General features: G+C 57.0%; 8 protein-coding genes across 8 annotated transcripts; 4 read left to right on the top strand and 4 right to left on the bottom strand.

The window, feature by feature from the left end:
• Nucleotides 1-1068: 1068 nt before the first annotated feature.
• F5Z01DRAFT_690749 (peptidase S8/S53 domain-containing protein) lies at nucleotides 1069-2940 on the top strand (the record flags this gene model as incomplete). Its single annotated transcript, XM_046266131.1, has 2 exons — nucleotides 1069-1446; nucleotides 1502-2940. 2 exons carry the CDS (start codon nucleotides 1069-1071, stop codon nucleotides 2741-2743), a joined length of 1620 nt encoding a protein of 539 aa, XP_046116423.1. The 3' UTR covers nucleotides 2744-2940.
• Nucleotides 2941-3208: 268 nt separating this feature from the next.
• Nucleotides 3209-6226, top strand: F5Z01DRAFT_690748 (uncharacterized protein; the record flags this gene model as incomplete). Its single annotated transcript, XM_046266130.1, has 2 exons — nucleotides 3209-5194; nucleotides 5219-6226. 2 exons carry the CDS (start codon nucleotides 3209-3211, stop codon nucleotides 6224-6226), a joined length of 2994 nt encoding a protein of 997 aa, XP_046116422.1.
• F5Z01DRAFT_230825 lies at nucleotides 6109-8194 on the bottom strand. The gene has a single exon (XM_046258305.1). The coding sequence runs from the start codon at nucleotides 8030-8032 to the stop codon at nucleotides 6437-6439; it is 1596 nt and encodes a 531-aa protein (XP_046116421.1). The 5' UTR covers nucleotides 8033-8194; the 3' UTR covers nucleotides 6109-6436.
• Nucleotides 8195-8533: 339 nt separating this feature from the next.
• F5Z01DRAFT_625605 (amidase signature domain-containing protein) lies at nucleotides 8534-10034 on the bottom strand (the record flags this gene model as incomplete). The annotated part of the gene is made up of 4 exons (XM_046261433.1): nucleotides 8534-8704; nucleotides 8758-9554; nucleotides 9617-9718; nucleotides 9779-10034. The coding sequence occupies 4 exons, from the start codon at nucleotides 10032-10034 to the stop codon at nucleotides 8534-8536; spliced, it is 1326 nt and encodes a 441-aa protein (XP_046116420.1).
• Nucleotides 10035-11789: 1755 nt separating this feature from the next.
• On the top strand, nucleotides 11790-13188 carry F5Z01DRAFT_231805 (uncharacterized protein). Its single transcript, XM_046258311.1, has 3 exons — nucleotides 11790-12584; nucleotides 12644-12754; nucleotides 12819-13188. The coding sequence occupies exons 1-3, from the start codon at nucleotides 11949-11951 to the stop codon at nucleotides 13047-13049; spliced, it is 978 nt and encodes a 325-aa protein (XP_046116419.1). The 5' UTR covers nucleotides 11790-11948; the 3' UTR covers nucleotides 13050-13188.
• F5Z01DRAFT_230930 (major facilitator superfamily domain-containing protein) lies at nucleotides 12934-15025 on the bottom strand. Its single transcript, XM_046258308.1, has 2 exons — nucleotides 14698-15025; nucleotides 12934-14642 (listed from the first exon to the last, which is right to left on the bottom strand). The coding sequence occupies exons 1-2, from the start codon at nucleotides 14830-14832 to the stop codon at nucleotides 13269-13271; spliced, it is 1509 nt and encodes a 502-aa protein (XP_046116418.1). The 5' UTR covers nucleotides 14833-15025; the 3' UTR covers nucleotides 12934-13268.
• Nucleotides 15026-15660: 635 nt separating this feature from the next.
• F5Z01DRAFT_231823 (uncharacterized protein) lies at nucleotides 15661-16386 on the top strand. The gene has a single exon (XM_046258312.1). The coding sequence runs from the start codon at nucleotides 15929-15931 to the stop codon at nucleotides 16298-16300; it is 372 nt and encodes a 123-aa protein (XP_046116417.1). The 5' UTR covers nucleotides 15661-15928; the 3' UTR covers nucleotides 16301-16386.
• A 120-nt stretch (nucleotides 16387-16506) lies between these two features.
• F5Z01DRAFT_625477 (tryptophan synthase beta subunit-like PLP-dependent enzyme) lies at nucleotides 16507-17553 on the bottom strand (the record flags this gene model as incomplete). The annotated part of the gene is made up of 1 exon (XM_046261424.1): nucleotides 16507-17553. The coding sequence occupies one exon, from the start codon at nucleotides 17551-17553 to the stop codon at nucleotides 16507-16509; it is 1047 nt and encodes a 348-aa protein (XP_046116416.1).
• Nucleotides 17554-19077: the final 1524 nt, after the last annotated feature.

Genomic DNA, 19077 nt, shown 5'->3' with positions numbered 1-19077 from the left:
GGAACTCATGTCCCTGCCTTATAGTCTACGCACATTGAGCTCTCTGCGACAGACACACCGACTACTGGGTCGGACTCTAGGGTAGGTGTGACTTAGGGGAATGATCAGCGGCAGCACAGCCACACTTCCCCAGCTAAGCCGCATCGCTGTTTGACTCCACTAACTGACGCTCACAAAGCTCACGAGTTTCAGTCCAAAACATTACCGTTCTTTGGCTACGAAGGTATACATGAGTATTCCCGTCGCGCTCCAATAGCTAAAGATAACGGAATATCAGCCACACTGAGACAGTCAAGAGCTGAGCACGTGCTCTATGAGAATGACCCTGCGCAAGATCAGGCGGACAGCTTGGAAGAGCTTCCCCCGCATTTGGTTGCCGCTAGGGGAAGGTACCGCAGGCAGCAGCAAGTAGTGGTACCTGATTGTAACCATCGGTTTTGGCTTCCCCAGCCGAGGCCAGTCTAGTACACGAGGCGGTTGATAGTCCATTGGTCGCTGACTGATGGAAAAATGAAGGATAATGTTGTCCCTGCGTGATTGCTATCGACTATCAGACTACAAATGATGAAGCTCACCGATGCATATTCTTACGGATGTCAAGTTTGCGTCTTCGACACGGCAGCGTCAATGACCAGCTGATGCAGGAACCACTAGGGTGCGCCAAGTAGCAGTACTTGCTTATCCGTGTGAGGCGGAATCGCACCATTGAATCCGTTATCGCATCGCTGTGGAAACCGGCTTTGCTGTTCCATTGGCCCCGAGGCACTGCGCTAAGCCTGGCTGAGACAGATCGGTCCACATCCTGCTATCGTCCGCGCCTGGTGACTGGATGCGTCACTGTTGCCGCTCCGGATGCTCTTTATCAGCATGCCGTAGCTCGTCATGCTTCTGCCTCGTCCCTCCCTCTTCCCCGACCTTCCTCCTCCCATCCTCCTTCCTCCATCATCCATCACCATTCTTCATCAAATCATCATCTTCCGCGTGTTTCGGGAGGCTCAAATTCTTTTATTTTCTTCTATCACGTCCTTTTCCCAGCGTCTCCGGTAGACGTCCCAGAATCGCGACACCATGAAGAGCATCGCAGCCTTGTCCCTGGCGGTTGCCGCCCAGGCCGCCTCATTCACAACCGAGACTATCCACGGTGATGCTGCGCCCATCCTCAGCTCCATCGATGCGGACCAAATCCCGGACTCGTACATCATCAAGTTCAAGGACCACGTCGACAACTCCGCCGCCGACAACCACCACACCTGGGTTCAGGCCTTCCACGAGCAGAAGCCTGCCGAGGACCAGTACCTCGAGCTCCGCAAGCGTGGCCTCACCGATGACCTCTTTGGCAAGGCCTTTGGTGGCCTCAAGCACCAATTTGCCATTGGTGAGGGCTTCAAAGGATATGCCGGTCACTTCCACCCGGATGTGATTGAGCAGATTCGCAACCACCCTGATGTAAGCTTTGCTTAGCTCGCGGCCCTTGTGTCACCTAAACTAACGCATGTAACAGGTCGAGTACATCGAGCGTGACACCATTGTTCACACAATGCTTCCCATTGATGTTCAGGACTCTGTCACCGAGGACAAGTGCGATGGAGAGACCGAGAAGCAGGCTCCTTGGGGTCTTGCCCGTGTCTCGCACCGTGATACCCTCGGCTTTGGCACGTTCAACAAGTACCTGTATGCCGAAGATGCCGGCGAGGGTGTTGATGCCTACGTGATCGACACTGGTACCAACACTGAGCACGTCGACTTTGAGGACCGTGCTCACTGGGGTGCCACGATCCCCTCTGGCGATGCCGACGAAGATGGCAACGGTCACGGTACCCACTGCTCCGGTACCATCGCCGGTAAGAAGTACGGTGTGGCCAAGAAGGCCAACATCTACGCTGTCAAGGTGCTCCGTTCCAATGGTTCCGGAAGCATGGCCGACGTTGTCGCCGGTGTAGACTGGGCTGCCAAGTCTCACGAGAAGCAAGTCAAGGCCGCGAAGGACGGTAAGCGCAAGGGCTTCAAGGGCTCTGTGGCCAACATGTCCCTCGGTGGTGGCAAGACTTCCGCCCTCGACGCCGCCGTGAACGCCGCCGTTCAGGCTGGTGTTCACTTTGCCGTGGCCGCTGGCAACGACAACGCCGATGCTTGCAAGTACTCTCCCGCCGCTGCCGAGCTCCCTCTCACAGTTGGTGCCTCGGACCTCAACGACGACCGTGCGTACTTTTCCAACTATGGAAAGTGCACTGACATCTTCGGCCCTGGCGTCAGCATCCAGTCCACTTGGATTGGATCCCCCTACGCCATCAACACCATCTCTGGCACTTCCATGGCCTCTCCTCATCTTGCTGGTCTCCTCGCGTACTACCTCTCTCTCCAGCCTGCCGGCGACTCCGAGTACGCTGTTGCCGAGATCACCCCCAAGGAGCTCAAGAAGAGCCTCATCTCCGTTGCCACTGAGGGTGCTCTGAGCGGTCTGCCCGACTCCGCCACCCCCAACCTGCTTGCCTGGAACGGCGGCGGCTGCAGCAACTTCTCCAAGATCATGGAGGCTGGCAGCTACAAGGTTGAGCGCGCCCCTTCCACCATGAAGAAGGTTGGAGCTGTTATTGAGGACGACATTGAGATTGTCCAGGAGAAGATCGCCGAGGGCTTCCACCACTTCGAGCACTTCGAGGAGAAGGCCGCCAAGCTCAGCGAGAAGGTCCGCGTTGCTGTCGACGAGGAACTGAACAAGTTCATCGCAGAGCTCAACATCTAGGCACGGGGAAGTTAATGTATGATTGGATGGGATGCATACACCTTGAGTATAGCAGATTGGCGTAGACAACATGGGTTCATATTTCGTTGATTTTGATCAGTGTGCTTGGCTGTTTGTATAGCTGGTTTGTGGGATCTTGTTTGATTTTAGACTGCACATGAAGACACCCCGACCACCAATATTATTTCCTTTTCAACAGCTGCCCGACTCTGATTGAATTCCTAGTAAGGTACCTAAGGTACCTCATATTCCGCACCAAGGAAGTTGGGCAAGTGCGAACACAGTGAGTTACGCTCCTGCTCCCCGCCAATGCACCTTCCACAATGATACCTTGCCAAAGTACCAAGGATGGCCCATGTTGTTCGAAATCACTGATGCCTTTCCATTCTCTGTTTATCATTCCCATTTCCACTGACACTTGTCGAGTTATTCCACGTACACGAATATCGGCCATATCATTCTGGCATGCTTCGTCGTCACAGCACCAAAAGGAAGAGGCCACAAACTCTTCCTCGCAGCAAGTCGGCCAGCTCCATTGTTCACGGCAAGGAATCTCAACTCGACGCAATTCACGGGGTGGGCGAGAGGGACGCACGTATCGCTGCACGCATATCCTTTGAGCGCTTCTACGGTCGCCACACTCAGGGCATGGCACCATGGTACTATCATCAATCTGAGCAAGTCGAAGGCAATCAATGGACAGCTCACCAAAGCTTTCCCCGACAAACAGCTGCCATGCAAGATGGGCCTGATGGGCTTCAAGGTCTTCGCCGCCAGAAGAGCATTCGGTTCGCAGGGCCGGATGGGCGTCCAAGGAAGCATTTGGCAGGTCGGGCGAGCGGACGTTCCTTGAGGCCTATGTCAACAGACCCGAGGAAGAACATACGTGATGGGAGCGTGATCTCGGAAGACTGCATGTCCAGCTACGATTCGCAAACGTTAGATCGCATCCGAGAGCTTCGCGTCAGCGACGGCTACTGCACCCTCGAAGACGATTCAGATCCTGTGCCTTATTCGCGACTTCGCAAATCCAGATCATTGTACGAGACTTCGGACTCGCAGTTCAAAAGCGGCTATTACAGCAATGGCCCAAACCGTCAAGAAAGTCCAGTTCCGTTGTCTTTGCTACACAGCAACGTCGGAAAAGAGAACAGACCTCTCCAGGCCAGCACCAACCAGGGGCTGCGCGCACCAAAGTCGATGAGCTTTCTGCGTGGCAGGCATGAAAACACAATGTCGCACACAGTCAGCCGCCTTGGGCTGGGGATAGATGAAACTGCAACCATGGATGAGTGTCGCGAAGCCGCGAGTCGTTCGGAACTCAAGTCTCAACCATCCATGCTCTTCCGATCAAAGATGAGACGCACTGATGGATCCTTGGGGCTGAGGAAGTCACTGCGCACCAGCAGCAATAACAGCACAGCATTATCTTCGGCGTTTTCCGGCGACTCCTTGGCGGTGCCCAAAGGAGGCAGCTTGCGTGCAAAGGCTAGAAAAGTATCAAGCACACTGAAGACGAGAATGAAGGGCTTTTTCGGACGGCAAAAGTCTTCTTTTGGATCGTCCTCCGAGATCAATGGTCAATACCAACTTCGCAACACGGACGAGAGCTTCCCCAGCCCAGTGATAGCAGCTGAAAGCGAAGGAGCAACAGTCTCCCGGGGACCATCTCGAATCGCGATGCTGCAGGCTGTCGATTCCCACCACCAGGTTGAATCTCGTCAGGGAAGTCTCGAAAGCGTCGATCAACATTCGAATACCGATGACAAGTCGCGTGTGACTAGCTGGACCGATTCGGTCACCAACACCGTGCTCAGCCAACCGACGCAGGTGGATTGGGACTGTCAACGATTGCCCGTGATCCGCGAAAGAGGAGCCCACAGCTCTTCTCCGGCACCCTTGGAAGATTCGACAGGCCAAGACACTGTCACATCACAGCTGGGCTCCCTTGATAGCCAGAGAGTGTACTCTGCGCTGATCAAACGTGCAAACGAGATTCAGATGCGCCAGGCGAAGGAACGAGAAGAGAATATGCACGGTATTAAGGCTCATGGCAAAGCGCCTCCACGAAGCAGCTCTATTGACCAGGTCAGGTCTGGTGATTACTCCCCACCAACAATCCGCTGTGTTCGTGACGATAATGACGTCTTCCAAGACAACAAGAGCGCAGCCAGAGAGAGTGCTGGGACAACTAAGAGCAACCCGAGGACCAGACCTCGGATTTCATATAGCCTAACATCAAGCGAAGGCTCGCCAAACCCGTGGTCGGGAAAGGCGAGCGACTCACCTGGCAAAGCGAGCTTTGTCACGCACCGCGATGCCGATCACCCCACAGCCTGCGAACGGCGGATGTCGACATTCTTCGCGAGCCCAACAAGCCATATGTTCCGCACCACCAGCCCGTTCCGGAAGGCGTTGCAAAGCAACTTGGCGGCGGCCGCTGCCGATGACGTTCAGAAACCTGCTCGTGTATAGGATACCGAGTATCTGGGGTCCATGTCCGCTGTCAGTCTCCCACCACGGCACCGAACCCCTGAAAAGTCAGAGATGAACGACCACGACAGTTGCGCGGGTAGTGTTTACTCCTCAGACGCCAAGGGTTGCTCCCCTGTCTCCCGGGCACCCACTGATGACCATGGAATGGCAGTGATCTATCTACAAGACCGCAAACGATCGCCTCAGCCTTCGCCAATCCGCGAAGTCTCGCACGCTAGCTCGGTGGAGTGGAAGACGTGGCTGAGCTCTCATGCCTCTAAGCTGGACGAACCTGTCAATCACACTTCATCCAAGCTATGGACCGCAAACGAGCCTCAGATTTCACCTCGTGTGGGACATGTGCGGGAATGGGCGGAAATCGACTCGTCAGGCGACTTTGCCCAGTCTCCATCATATGCAGCAGGCTCGTCCACTGAAATTACACCGGTGAGGGCCGTCGTTGACAAACCTTCTGGAGAAGCAGCCCTAGGCCGCCGGATGGATGATACAGAGAACAAGGCACCCACGGGTGGGGAGGATACAGGTGCCCTCAAGCCGCCCATTCCCGTGCGCAGCTCGCTTCGGATGGCACCGTCTATGCCCGCTTTGACTGCCAGCAACCTGCGTACCGCGACGAGTGGGAATTATGCGACCCTTCGTCCGACTGCTTCTCTTCAAGCAATGTCGATGAACAGCGCTTCCCGCCGCGAGGAGGCCTTGTTGAAGCGTCGCGCTCGCATGGAAGGGCGCGCCGGCGCCTCATCGACACACTCCAGTCCTGGACTCACGGCCGCTGTGGAGAGGCAGTTTGGCAGGGTCGTGGTGGACACGCCGCCTCGGAGCTATCGCAAGGACATTGCCGGAGAGAACGTGCCCCCGAGTGCCCGCAGCGGTACAGAGCACAGTGGTAGTAAGGTAATGGTCGAGCAATTCTTAAGCAGTCGACGCCAGAGAGTGGCAGGCAGCACAGCAGACAGTACTATGGGGAGCTCACCAGCATTTCTATGACGACCAAGTATACAATTCAACTGGATGACGATGGTGGTTGGGGGGATTTATACATGGAAAACAAACGATGGCTGGGGCTCTGAAGGGCAAACCAGGGTTGGAACAGTCTGAACAGTGTTGCCCGAGAGATAGAAAATAGGATTAATGAATTGCTACTCATACTTGCTGTCGTGTCATCATTAATGTGGTAAAACAAAAATAGGGAAACATCTACAATTGTGGACTGACGTGCACTTCCCATAACTTCGCCTTGTCCATGGAGAACTCTTTTTTCCTCTCTTCACTGATCCATTTGCCGTATTCCTCGTGCGTGACCGCCTCAGCAAGCAGACCACCCTGACTGGTCTTGCCCTCGAAAAGATAATGGTAAAATTCGTCCGCCACATTGACGTATTCCTTCAACGCACCCTTGACGTCCAGGTTCGCACCAGTCGTCCAGCTCAAGAGGAGTGGCTCGAGGAGCGGTGCGTCAGTCACGCTGGGGTGGGCAGTGCCCAAGGAGGTGAGAAACCAGCCGGGGGCGGGAGAATCGCGAACAAGGTCGCGAACCGTGTCAAAGTGCGGACGGCCGTGGAACGGGCTCACCTTTCGACTCCACGAGTTGGAGTGAACGATGAGCAGGGGAACTTTGGTGTCCTTGTTCAGGGGCCCAGAGCCTTTGCCTGGATCGAGGATGATGCCGCCAATGGCATCTGGGGCCACGGTGGACAGAGCCTGCAGCGCGCCTGTTGCGCCGTAGGAGTGGCCGCCGATGAGGAGTCTGTCCATGGCGAGACGTCCGGCCCAGGAGGAGAGGGTGTCAACGTGCGCACGAGTGTTGTTGATGGGGGCACCCTTGCTGAGGGCGGCGAAGAGGTCGATGGCGGCGAGGATCTCGGCGTCGCGGTAGGCGAGTTGTAGCTCCTTGAACTTGGGGGTGTCGACGTCTTCCTTGAGCTCTGATGACTTGAAATGCAGTCTTTCTCGGCCGCCGGTGGCGTCGTTTGCGTTGAGTTTGATGAGGGAGCCAGGGGAGGATCCGTCTCTGTGCTCAATGGCGGCGACGACCTGGCCGCGTGAGGCGAGTTCTCCCAGGAAGTTTGTGTAGTCGGTGCGTGAGCTGGCCATGCCATGGGAGAAGACCAAGGGGGATAGCTTGTCGTTGGACTCGAGTAAGGGTGCGTCCACTTCGGCGGGGATGGTGATGCCGCCGCCCACCGCCCAGAGGAAGAAGGTCATGACAGGGCGGGTGATGAAGTTATCGAAGCCGGCGAGTTTGGCGTACCCGCGCGCCGTGAGTGAGACGGGCTTGGGGATCCATGTGTATCGTGGCTTTTTGGAGCGAAAGGCTGGATCGGTGGGGTAGTAGAGCGTGACGAGGAGGGACTCTACCTCGAAGGCTGGGGAGCCGTCTTTGAAGGTGTGCTCTGATATGCTCTGCGGACCATCCGGAAGGGGGACCTCAAGATCGACGGCGCCGACGCCATGGGGCCCCGTGTACGAGGGCAGAGGGGATGCGAGGAGGTGTGTCTGGCGGATGGTGCAGTAGAGGTAGTACAGGATGATGGACGCGCCGAGGGCATATCGCCATGTGAGACGGGGGCGGACGATGCGCGCGAGCAGTGGGAGGATGCGGGAGGACCACGTCCGCGCTGTGGTCTGTGATAACCATTTTGGTTGTGGCATGGTGGAGGGCTGAGATTGTGCTGGCATGGCGAGAGGCGCGTCGGGGGAAGACGAGGAGGAGATGGCGGCTTCTTCGTCGTCGGAGGTGATGAGGGACGCGAGCTCGAGGTTGTTGCTGTCCTTGTGATGCGTCGCTAGCATGGCGTTGGGCGAGGTTGATATAGATGAGATTGAGCTTGAGTCGAGCAACAAGAGGTTGAGAATCGTCAGTACAGCTGAGCTGAGGTGAGACTGAGATGGTTGCAAATCAAGGGTATTCGTTAAAGAGGCGTGCAAGCGAACTGCGGATTAGGCATGGTATATGAGTATCTTATTGTGTCCAGCATGGGTGGGTCGGTCCGTGGCGACGATGACGCAGGCGATGCTAAAACCCGATAACCTCAAGAGTCAAACCTCAATCCCGATGTCAAGATTCAGCCTGATTCATTCAAGACTTGTCTCTGCAGATGCGAAGCGAGCATCGGAGTGCGCTCATGCGCAGACGCGAGATTGATACCTTCGCCGTTTATTGATACCATGGTGTACCCTATCGTCATGAGTTGACACAGAGTTTCTCTCTTGTTTCTACAGCCCAAGTCGCGTCAACAAACAAACACCCATCGCTATGCAGACGTGTCTAATGTCTATCCTTCAAGATACCAACTACGCCAACTTCGACTTCCATCCTCCTCGCTCACTGAAAAGCGGACCGACACTCGCAGCCACCTGCAGCAGGTGCTCGTCGCGATACCGGCCACTGACCAGCGTGACGCCAACGGGCATGTCGCCTTCACCAGCGAATCCAGGCACGTTGATCGCGGGCGTATGAAGACCCTGCATCAAATCGATTAGCCTCACGAACTCATCCCTTCAAGGCAGACACTCACCGTCCACATGCCGTTGAACTGGGGATCACCAGTCCACGTATCGGTCACGGGCGCGACATCCACCGAGCTGGGCGCAATGATGGCCGCGTAGTCGCTCGCAATCTCATCCATCTTGCCCCTCAGAGCAGCTAGCGCATCGAACGACCTGAGAAACGTTCGTCTTGGGGTTCCCTCAATGCCCGCGGTGGCAGCGACCAACTCCTTGCTCATCGTGTCCCTGACGCAAGTGCTCTCGCGGTGGAAGACGACCTGGATTTCGTGGCGCAGGACATCCGTCTGCAGCTTGAGGACATTTTCAAAGTCGGACGGCAGCGCAATCTCGTCCACTGTGGCGCCTGCGTCACGGAGAATCTGCCCTGCCATTTCCATGGCCGCGACAGTGCCGGGGCCGGCGTTCTTCCACATGGGTGGTCGGAGGATCGCAAACTTTTGACCCGCGATCATCTCCCCCTTTCTAGGCGCCTCGTCATCCTTCAGCCCAAAGACGTCGCTCAGTTTCCGCAGATCACGAGGGTCGCGCGCCATGAAGCCAAAGGTGTCCAGTGTCGGGCTCGTCACCTTTTGTCCCTCGCTGCTGATGCTGTTCCACGTAGGCTTGAAGCCGTACACGCCGTTGAACGAGCTCGGGCGCATGATCGAGCCGATCGTCTGCGTGCCGAGGCCAATGGGCACCTGGTAGTCGGCCACGGCCGCTGCGGAGCCAGATGATGAACCGCCTGGCGAGCGTGACGGATCATGGGGGTTCTTGGTCCCAGGCGTGACGGCCACCACTGCGTACTCGGTGGTCCTGGTCTTCCCTGTGATACTCGATGAGCGACATGTCACACGGCAAAGGGGGGCAGGCTGGGCAATGTATTACCCATGATGAGGGCGCCGTTCGCGCGGAGGATGGCGACAGATGTCGCGTCGATCAAGGTAGGATCATCTTGGTGTAACGGAGAGTTGTGCTTGGTGGGAAAGTCTGTGCTGCCCTGTGAGTCTCAAATTCCCTCCATGTCGCAAAGCATGATCGAGGACTCACCCTCGGTGTTGATGACGTCCTTGACGCCAATGACAAACCCGTGCAATGGTCCTCGCTGGTCTTTCGGTATTCGATCCAACCGTCGTGCCTGCTCCAACACATGGAGAGGGTCGAGCGTCGCCCAGGCATGGACCTCGCTGTCGCGCGCGGCCACCCGGTCAAGGAGCGCCTCAGTGTATGCCTCGACCGTGAAGTTACCGCGCAGGATGCACTCTTGCGCTTCGCTCGCGCATAATGTGTGCAAGGCCTTGGCCATGATTATCGAGGTACAGTCACCAAGGACAGTTGGAGCCTCGGGCTAATGGGGGTCTTGCTGCCTATGTAATAGAGCCCTCAAAGTGACAACGACTGGTGACCCCAACATCTTGGCCCACGCAGTGGTGCCTCCAACCCGCGGCCATTCCCACCGTATGTCCGCCCTCCTCCACTGGGCCTTTGCATATGCACACGAGCGAGTGCGAAATGTCAATTCGCTTAAAGCCGAGTGCCCACTTGGCATGCCCAGGCGGGCGCGCGCATTCTCTCGGCTTTGGCGTGCAGGTTGGCGAAGGGGTTACCCCAAGTCGGTCGCCACATGTTGGAGTCGTGACTCGTGAGGAACGGATGTCGGGCTTGATAGGCTGCGAATAATATGCCAAATTGGGTAAGTAATAGGCATCCAGATAGGGGAAAGACTGGATCTGTCAAGAAAGAATGATTTCTCAGTTGGAGTAATCAGTCGCGGCTGTGGAGGACTGTCCGTGGTTGAATGGAAACAGAAGAGCGTCTTGCTATCCGCCGTAGGTGAGAATGTTGTGATCACAATGGCAGAGCAAGCGTCCTTGCTGGTGTCTGGCCACCACTTTGTGTAACCCAACGAAAACTGCTTTCTCACAGTTGACTGCGCCGGTAGACGCATGTGTTACCAAGGGAGCCATTTCACTGTGACTTCGAACTCGACTCAAACTCGACAACATGAACACTGCTCTGGGGAATCACTTCAAGGCTTCCCAAGTTTTCTCCAATATTCAAGGGGCTCTCGATTACTCTAAGGGATCGCTGCAACCTACATGTAGATAAGTAGACAAGCTCAAAACTATTCGTACGTGAGTAGAGGTCATCCCAGGAAAATACTGCATGCCTTTCTTCCATATCTTGGGGCGCACATTATTGGCGCAATCAAGCCTAGCGAAGTTGAGCTTCCACCAAGACATGGCTAAATACAACAAGGCTTTTAAACACACCTTCATAGTATGCTCCTCTCGGGTCAACAAGCACTCATCTCCTGCACCGCCTGTAACTGCTCTAAGGCAGAGTGCTCAGAGACCAGATGACCGCCACTGTGATCAACCGTCCAGTCTTCTCTACCTCACGCGCCTACCTAATTCAGGCATCTAGACGGCTGATGTCACAGCTGATAGTCTTTTGAACTCCAGTTCTTAAGAGCGGGGTAATATCCAAGCCTCTGATCTTCTTTCTATACTCCTCGTCTCTCAAACGACCACAGCCACCTTCGCAACCACAGACACAAGACAAAGTCTCAATGATAAGAATGGCAAACGACAAGACCCAAAAGAAAAGCACGGAGAAAGACTCGGCTGGTCATACGAAGCTCGACCACGCTCCAGCCAGGCAGTACAGAAGTCTCCTGGCGGGAAATGAGTATCCAGCCCTTCAAGCGGTGCGCTGTCAAGGTGATGAAGAGCTCTGCTGTACCAGTCAAGTCCCTGGCCGAATGCAGGATGAGTTTGACAGTGACGACGATGACGCTTTCCGATTCTTTGCCATGCTTAGCGACATTGACTCATCACAGCCTACTCTGCAGAAAACGCAGTCCCGCAGGACGTCGAAGAGGCTGAGCAGCACTCGATGAACGAAGCTCCGAAGACGAATGATCAAATCCGGAGCGAGCTCGGGATCCGGGGCCCCAGACCAGCCTTTGACCTTGCAGGACCCCGACGTTGGGACTTGGGAGTTGGGAGTTCTCAGTTGGGGAGAGGAAATGGCAGCTGACTGAGCTGGGCTGGGAGTCTGGGAGAGAGTCTCCACAGTCCACACTCTCCGAACTCCACGCCAACTTGTGGTCAAGTCACCGACTCACTCGGGTGACTCACGTGGTGATATAAAACAAATTACCATTCTTCCCAGGTTTCTTTTTCTTATTTTCACCGAAACCCAACAGTCGTCCGCCATGGCGCCCATCACTGCGACGGTATACAATGCGTTCTCTTCCCCCTCGGCGCAAGGCAATCCCGCCGCCGTCATCGTGCTGGACTCGCCAGACGAAGGCGCCGCCGTCGTCCAGGATGGCCAAGACTTCCCGTGTGCGCTCTACCCACCGGACGCGCAGCTACAGGCCATTAGCACGCAGATCAACCTGCCCATGACGGCTTTTGTGCTGCCCCTCCCCGGCGGCAGCTGCGCGGATTACGCTGTGCGCTGGTTCAATGTCACCAACGAGGGCCCCCTGTGCGGTCACGCCACGCTCGCCATGTCCGAGCATCTTTTCAATACGGTCGCCAACCCGCCTCCGACGTTCCGGTATCTGACGCGGTTCCATGGGGTGATATCGGCGTCGCAGCACCAGAACCCACTGGGCGATGGGAAGCTCGTGGGCATTGAGTTCCCTGAGTTGACCAACATCCCTGCCGTCCCCAAGGGCAGCGAGACATGGGAGGAGCTGAGACGTCTTTTTGAAGAGGCGACTTCGTCTTTGTGGCAAGGCCACGGAGAACCGCTGGGCGTCTACAAGCAGGACCAGTTTCTGCTGATTGAGTTCAGCCCTGAGCTTGACTTGGCGGGTGTCCAGATGGAGCCGCAGAAGTTGGTGCGTGGGAAATGAAAGCGTCTTTTTAAGGGGACCAACTGGCTTACTTGGAAATCTAGTCTTCCTTGCACAGCTATGCCTACATCTTTCAGATATCGGCGCAACCGTCGGAGCAGATCCATTCGCGGGTCATGCATTGCTTCCCGGGACACGCCGATGAGGACATTGCGGTGAGTTGTGCTTCATTTACGGTCTACTATTAGAGCAGAAGAACTGACACCAAGGTGCGTTTAGACCGGCTCCGCTCACCGGGCTATCATCCCGCATGCCTTGGGCAACCCGGAGACGAGGGCGCGACTGGACAAGTACCATCCCCAACACGAGGGAGACGCCCTACGAGTAGCCCAGCAGTCGCCCAAGGGCGGCGAGCTGGTGGTGCAGTGGCTACGCGAGGAGAAGAGTGTGAGGATCATGGGCAGGGTCGACTCCGTGGGGGAGAAGACGGTCGAGGCGAGCGTGAACTAGGCTAGCAGACTGCATCTGCGTCCTGTCACGGCAGTGGCCTTTTTGGGAGGCAATGGAAGATAAGGCCACAAGCGACATGATGCGCTCATGTTGCCCCAGCACGATTTCTAACATAAAGAATCTCATTCAACGCATATCCAATACGGGTACTATATCATCTCCCAACGTTCAAAACACACCGAACGTGCAAATAAGGGCCAACTTCAAAGCAACCACCGCTCAGGTGGTGTACACAAAGTCCGGCCTGTGATCGCCCTCGATCCAGCGCTGCTCCTCGCTCAGGCTGTTCCACTTGGCGTCAAGCTTGCCGGCCCTGCGATCCCGGTTGAGCTTCTTGAGGCCAAAGTGCATAAAGACGGTGCCGCCGAGGAGGAAGACAGCCTGATACGCCAGGACGACGCCGTGGCCAGTCCAGTAGCGGGGCTTCTCCTGGTCGAGATAGATGTTGGAGGACACGACGCCGTTGAGGTTGCCCCAGCCGACGACCATGCCGAGGACAAAGGCGCGCTTGAGGGATCCCTCTGTGTTGTTGTTGACCCAGGACAGGGTGTTGGAGATGGTCGGGTAGATGCCCGCGGCGCCGAGGTAGGTACCCGCGTACTGGATCTGGGGGTTGCTCGAGGCGATGAGCATGATGAAGCCGACCATGCCGATGGTGACGGTGGCCATGTTGCAGTAGCCGCGCCACTGGGTGCGGTCGCCGAGGAAGCCGACGGCGATGGTGAGGAGGGCGGCGATAGCGTAGGGCGGCACGGAGAGGAGCTGCAGGTGGGTGCCTGAGTAGCCCATGCCGCCCAGGATGGTGGGGAGAAACAGCGAGAAGGCGTACAGGGGGCAGAGGCAGCCCATGTAGATGACCATGTACCCGTACGTCTTCCAGTCCTTGAGGGCGGCGTAGATGTGTCTCTTGTCAAAGTCCTCGGCGGTGCGGCCCTGGCGGTCGAGGATGAGGCGTCGCTGGACGCGGACGCGCTCGTCGTGGGTCAGGAAGCGGGCCGTGTCGGGCCAGTCAAAGACCATCCACCAGCAGAAGAAGCCGGCAAAGACGGTGGCAATGCCTTCGAGGATGAAGATCCAGGCCCAGCCGTTCATGCCGCCGATGCCGTCCATCTTGGTGATGGCGGCGGCGAGGAGACCGCCAAAGGAGCCGGCGAGGGCGGCGGCCGAGAAGAAGAGGGACGAGCGCACGCCAATCTCGGAACGCTTGTACCAGCACCCGAGGTAGTAGTTGACGCCGGGAAAGAGGCCTGCCTCGGCGACACCGAGGAAGAAGCGCGCGGCGAGCAGACCGGCATTGTTCTTGACGAGGCCCATGAGGGTCATGATGACGCCCCAGGAGATGATGATGCCGGTGAAGAAGATGCGGGGCGTGAGGCGCTTGAGCAGCGCGTTGGTGAGAGGCTCGGCGACGGAGTACGAGATGAAGAAGACGGTGATGGCCATCTGAAAGTCGCCGTCGGCCAGGCCAATGTCGTCCTCGAGACCGGCGGCGCGGGCGTTGCCAATGTTGGTGCGGTCGAGGAAGGACAGTAGGTAGAGCAGTGAGAGCCAGGGGATCAGCCAGAGGTCGACCTTCCACATGAGCTTCTTGTCCTGTTGGGGCAATATGTTAGTATCACACTCAAAAAGCTGGGCAAGTGAGACATACAATGGCAAGACGCTCCTCGTCGCTCAGCCCGGCGTCTGGGTCGGGGAGGCTGGCGAGCAGCTCTGCGCGCTCTTGGGCAATGCCGGTCTTGGACACATGCTGGCCCTCGAGGGCTGAGGGGTTCTTGTCTTCCATTCCGAGAGGCAGGTATGATGAGCAGAGAGGAGAGCGTTATCGCCCGACTGTTGGATGAGCTGGGAGCAGGACCAAAGGGAGGAGAGAGGTGAAGGGAGAGCTTGACACCCCCGGAGGACTCGGGCCCAACGCGGGGGAAGAGCGGACCATTTATCATCACGACGGGGTCGATGGCAGGTGCTGGCGCTAACTAATAATCCATGTGGCATGAATAGTAGGTTCTGCGCACCTTGCAAGACAAGTTCGATCGACGAGGCTCCAAGGTGGCAGCCAAGGTGGGTGTGTGTGTCCGGGCGCGCATCATGCACCATCGGATCCGGTCTGATTTCATTGCAGCGGACATAGGCAGCCCAATTCCCGAGTCCGACCCCAGACGCGGAGCCCCAGTCAGTCTTCTCGTCCATGAGATCCGTTCTGTGATTCGTGAGATTGCGCGCGGGTGCCTCGTGCGGAGAGGGCGACGATCGGTCCCTGTCGCAACTCGCAACTCGCAGCTCTCGAGGCGTCATCTCGCGGTTGGTAAGCATCTCCTGGTTCACACATGGGCCAATGAACGCGCACCTGGAATGGGCTCAGGCTTCTGGAAACCCTCGCAAAGCCAATAGAGATGCCTCGAAAGCTTCTGGGCTGTCGACGGTCGTCCACACGGACGAACGGGGGGCATGCCGCATGTGCCGTATCCGCTGCCCGGATGCGGGGGGATGGCCGGCTCGTCTCACTAGTCTGGCGACTACCTAATTACCTTGGTGAAATTCATTGGGTAAAGTACTTTTATTTCGCCTTCGCTTCGACGTTGGGAGGAGTATCTTGTTTCGCTTGGCGTGTGAGGACTAAGAACGGAGTCACGGACACCATCTACTAACTAGTAATTAATGACATGGCTTGCCTCGTGGCGGACAAGGCAGCACAGGGCAGTTGTGGCTTGCGTCTTGTGCCTCGCCCTCTGACGTCAGCGTTATTCAGTGGCTCTGGCTCGTGAGCTCTACGCATTTTCGTCCGAGGAATCGAGTGCTGAAAGAGCTGTGAAGAGAATAACATGATGCACACATAGAGCAACCATAGATCGCGCGCTTCTTGCGCGCGGTGGTGAGTGAACATGGCTTGCTCTCCTGTCTTACACCAGTGGCCAGCCCTCTTGGGCGCCCAAAGAGGCCTAGCGCGGGCTGCACTTCTAGGATCCGACAGCCGGAATCAACAGCCGGACAACAATTGGCGACCGCTTTTATCTCCCGCAATGCAACCTACCCTAGATGATGGTGGCATCTTACATACAAGTACGTGCATAGATAGATTGCAAAGCATGCTGCATGCTCGTCTCGGTATCTCCAGTCTTGGAAATGAGCGAACATGCTGTGGCACCCGTGCCAAGCGGTACCACAATACCACGAGGCCTGTTCCTGACAAGGCGGTCGAGTGTCAGGGGTGTCACAGCAGCCACCAAGTATCTGGACGCGCCTCGCCGCATTGATCAGGCAAAGAAGTGTCACACAACGTGGCTGGGTTCTCTTCCGAGTCTTGGGTGGCACAAGCTGACTGACAGTCTCCTCTGAGAGCCGGATATGTATCTCTTTTGATGAGGGTTCCGGCCTGCAGTCAGCCGTTCAAGGTTGGGAGCCAATATTGGACACTGCGGGCAACTTCATGTTCTTTCATTTCATATTCATGGCTGCCACTCTACATATTGGTATACGCATTCAGCGCCAACTGCCCGCCCAGGTGTGCGTACAGGCAGTTCCCGCCCGCAATCTCGCCGTTCTTGATCAGGTCCATCATGCCCGCCAGACTCTTGCCCTCGTACACGGGGTCCGTGATAAAGGCCTCTGTCTCGGCGCCAAAGCGAATGGCCGCCTTGGTCGTCTCGTCGGGGATGCCGTAGATCTTGGCGTTCCACTCGTCGCGGAGGATAACATCGTCCGCGGTAATGTCGTCGGCGGTGAGCCCAATCTTCTCGGCCGTGAACTTGGCGATGCGCAGAATCTGGTCAAACGTCTGCTGCACCTTGCCCTCGCCCGCGGCGTCGATGCCGATAATCTTGCGCGGCTTGGAGCCGTTCTTCTTCTGCGCGAGCTTGAAGCCCGCAATCATACCCGCCAGCGTCGAGCCCGTCACCGCGCAGACGATGATGGTGTCGAAGAAGACGCCCATCTCCTTCTCCTGCTGCTCGACCTCAAACGCCCAGCGCGCAAAGCCGAGACCGCCGAGCGGGTGGTCGGACGCGCCGGCGGGGATGTAGTATGGCTTGCCGCCCTTGGCGGTGATCTCGTCCGTCAGCTTCTTGAGGGCGCCCTTGTGCTCGATGCCAAAGCCCTCGGCGTTGAGGCGGACGTCGGAGCCCATGAGGCGCGAGAGCTGGATGTTGCCGACCTGCTCGTAGCCAGGGTTCTCCCAGTCCACCCAGTGCTCCTGGAGCGTCGCGACCTGGAGGCCGAGCTTGCGCGCGACGGCCGTCACGGCGCGGGTGTGGTTGGACTGGACGCCGCCAATGGAGACGAGCGTGTCGGCGCCCGAGGCCACCGCCTCAGAGGCGAGGTACTCGAGCTTGCGCACCTTGTTGCCGCCAAAAGCGAGGCCCGAGTTGCAGTCCTCGCGCTTAGCGTAGACGTTGACCTTGCCGCCCAGCGCCGCCGATATCCTGGGCAGGTCCTGGATGGGCGAGGGGCCAAAGAGGAACGACTCGCGCGGGATGGCCGCAAAGGGCTGGGGCAGTGTGACTTGGGCCATGGTGAGGTAGTGTGTCGTAAGATCAAGGATGAAGAGTGTTGACCAGGTTACAAAAGATGCGCGCGCAGACGAGGAGCAGGTCGCATCCTACAAGTACACGTACTTAACCCCTCGGACCGCACAACTGAGCTCCGGCCCCAGACGGTTTCTGGAGGCTTATAGACCAGATAGCATCATGCGTATCATGTTCCAAGGGACCAAGACGCCAGGCGCTCCACTGCCGGCCCGCCTGGTCGCGTTCGCGTGCGGCGTGGATGATGAGGGGACGTTCCGATCGCGGAGGGGGTCCATCGTCTATCATCAATGGGTCGACATGCTATCAGGGCCCACGGAGATGATTAAATCACCCTGATAAGGATTCGCGTAAGGATGCTGTCACGATTCATGGTCGCAGTCTGCGTTCAATACTTGAGATATGAACTGTCTGCGTCTGACGAGCACTGCCCGCCCAGCAAGCCGCACTGAAGCCATCCTGCTCCCATCCGACAACGGCGGGACAGCTTCATCACCAAGTGCCTCGCCGCCACGCGCATCCTTCAGCGTGTCAGCCCTCGCTTGGAATCGGCTCACGATGGCATGTGGGGTCGATTGGGAGTATCGGGAGTTGACCGACTGCGTTATACACCTTATCGCTGTCGGACCTTGATCTATGCCCCGAGCAGTGTGCAGAAGACAGAGAGGACATTGAGCTCTTCACGTTGCCTAGAAACTGTGCTTCCGGCTGCTCAATAGTGATGATATTGAGGACGTCAAATACCATAATAAAGAGGAGGGTGACCTTGCCCTCTGGAGTGAGGTATACCAGGTGTGAAAGTCTACAAAGATGAGTGGTCATGCAATGGGGTATTGTGTACTGTCCAGGGTAGCCCATTCGCACATGGTGATGGTCAAGCAGAGGCCCCTTGCGATGAGGACGGGCCAGGCTCTAATATAAGCAGAATACTCCCTTCCTTCACGATGTTGAATCTCAACACATCATCGTCAGTTGCTAGACCGAAGCACGATGATGGCATCTGACTCTCCATGGGGAAGTGGAGCTGTGCCTGTCGAGTCAGACGCTCCCCGCACCCGACTCGTTTAAAATCTCAACCTTCGCCGAAGGATACCTAAATTGGAGTCCCTGAGCTTGCGATCGAGGTCACCTAGCGGGGCACGTCGGGACATCTATGCCACGAGACCGACAGCTAGCACCAAGCGCCAGACCAACGTGAGGACGGTGAGGTTCCTGGGCACGCTGTGAGGGACCCTTGGCCCTCGATTGGCCCCAATCTCCAAATCCTCCTCGAGACTGTCGGTCCCCGATACCGATGGATTCCCGCGTCCATGAAGCTCAGCAGAGAAGTTCAAGAGCCCGGGGTGGGCCTCGGGTAGCGTTCACCCGCATGGGGGAGCAGCCAAGCAACCCCGCGTACTGGAGGTTATTCCGCCGCGTATTGCTCAAATATTCCCCATATCCCCTCATGAGAGCGCGTTACCTGGCGAGACAATTAATTATACTGAAGAAATCTCTGGCCTCTCGTTTCC

The sequence above is a fragment of the Emericellopsis atlantica genome, assembly GCF_019669845.1.
Source record: "Emericellopsis atlantica unplaced genomic scaffold F5Z01scaffold_21, whole genome shotgun sequence".
Lineage (NCBI taxonomy): Eukaryota > Fungi > Ascomycota > Sordariomycetes > Hypocreales > Bionectriaceae > Emericellopsis > Emericellopsis atlantica.
The sequence above is the reverse complement of the archived record's forward strand: the minus strand, read 5'-3'. Positions and strand labels throughout refer to the sequence as shown.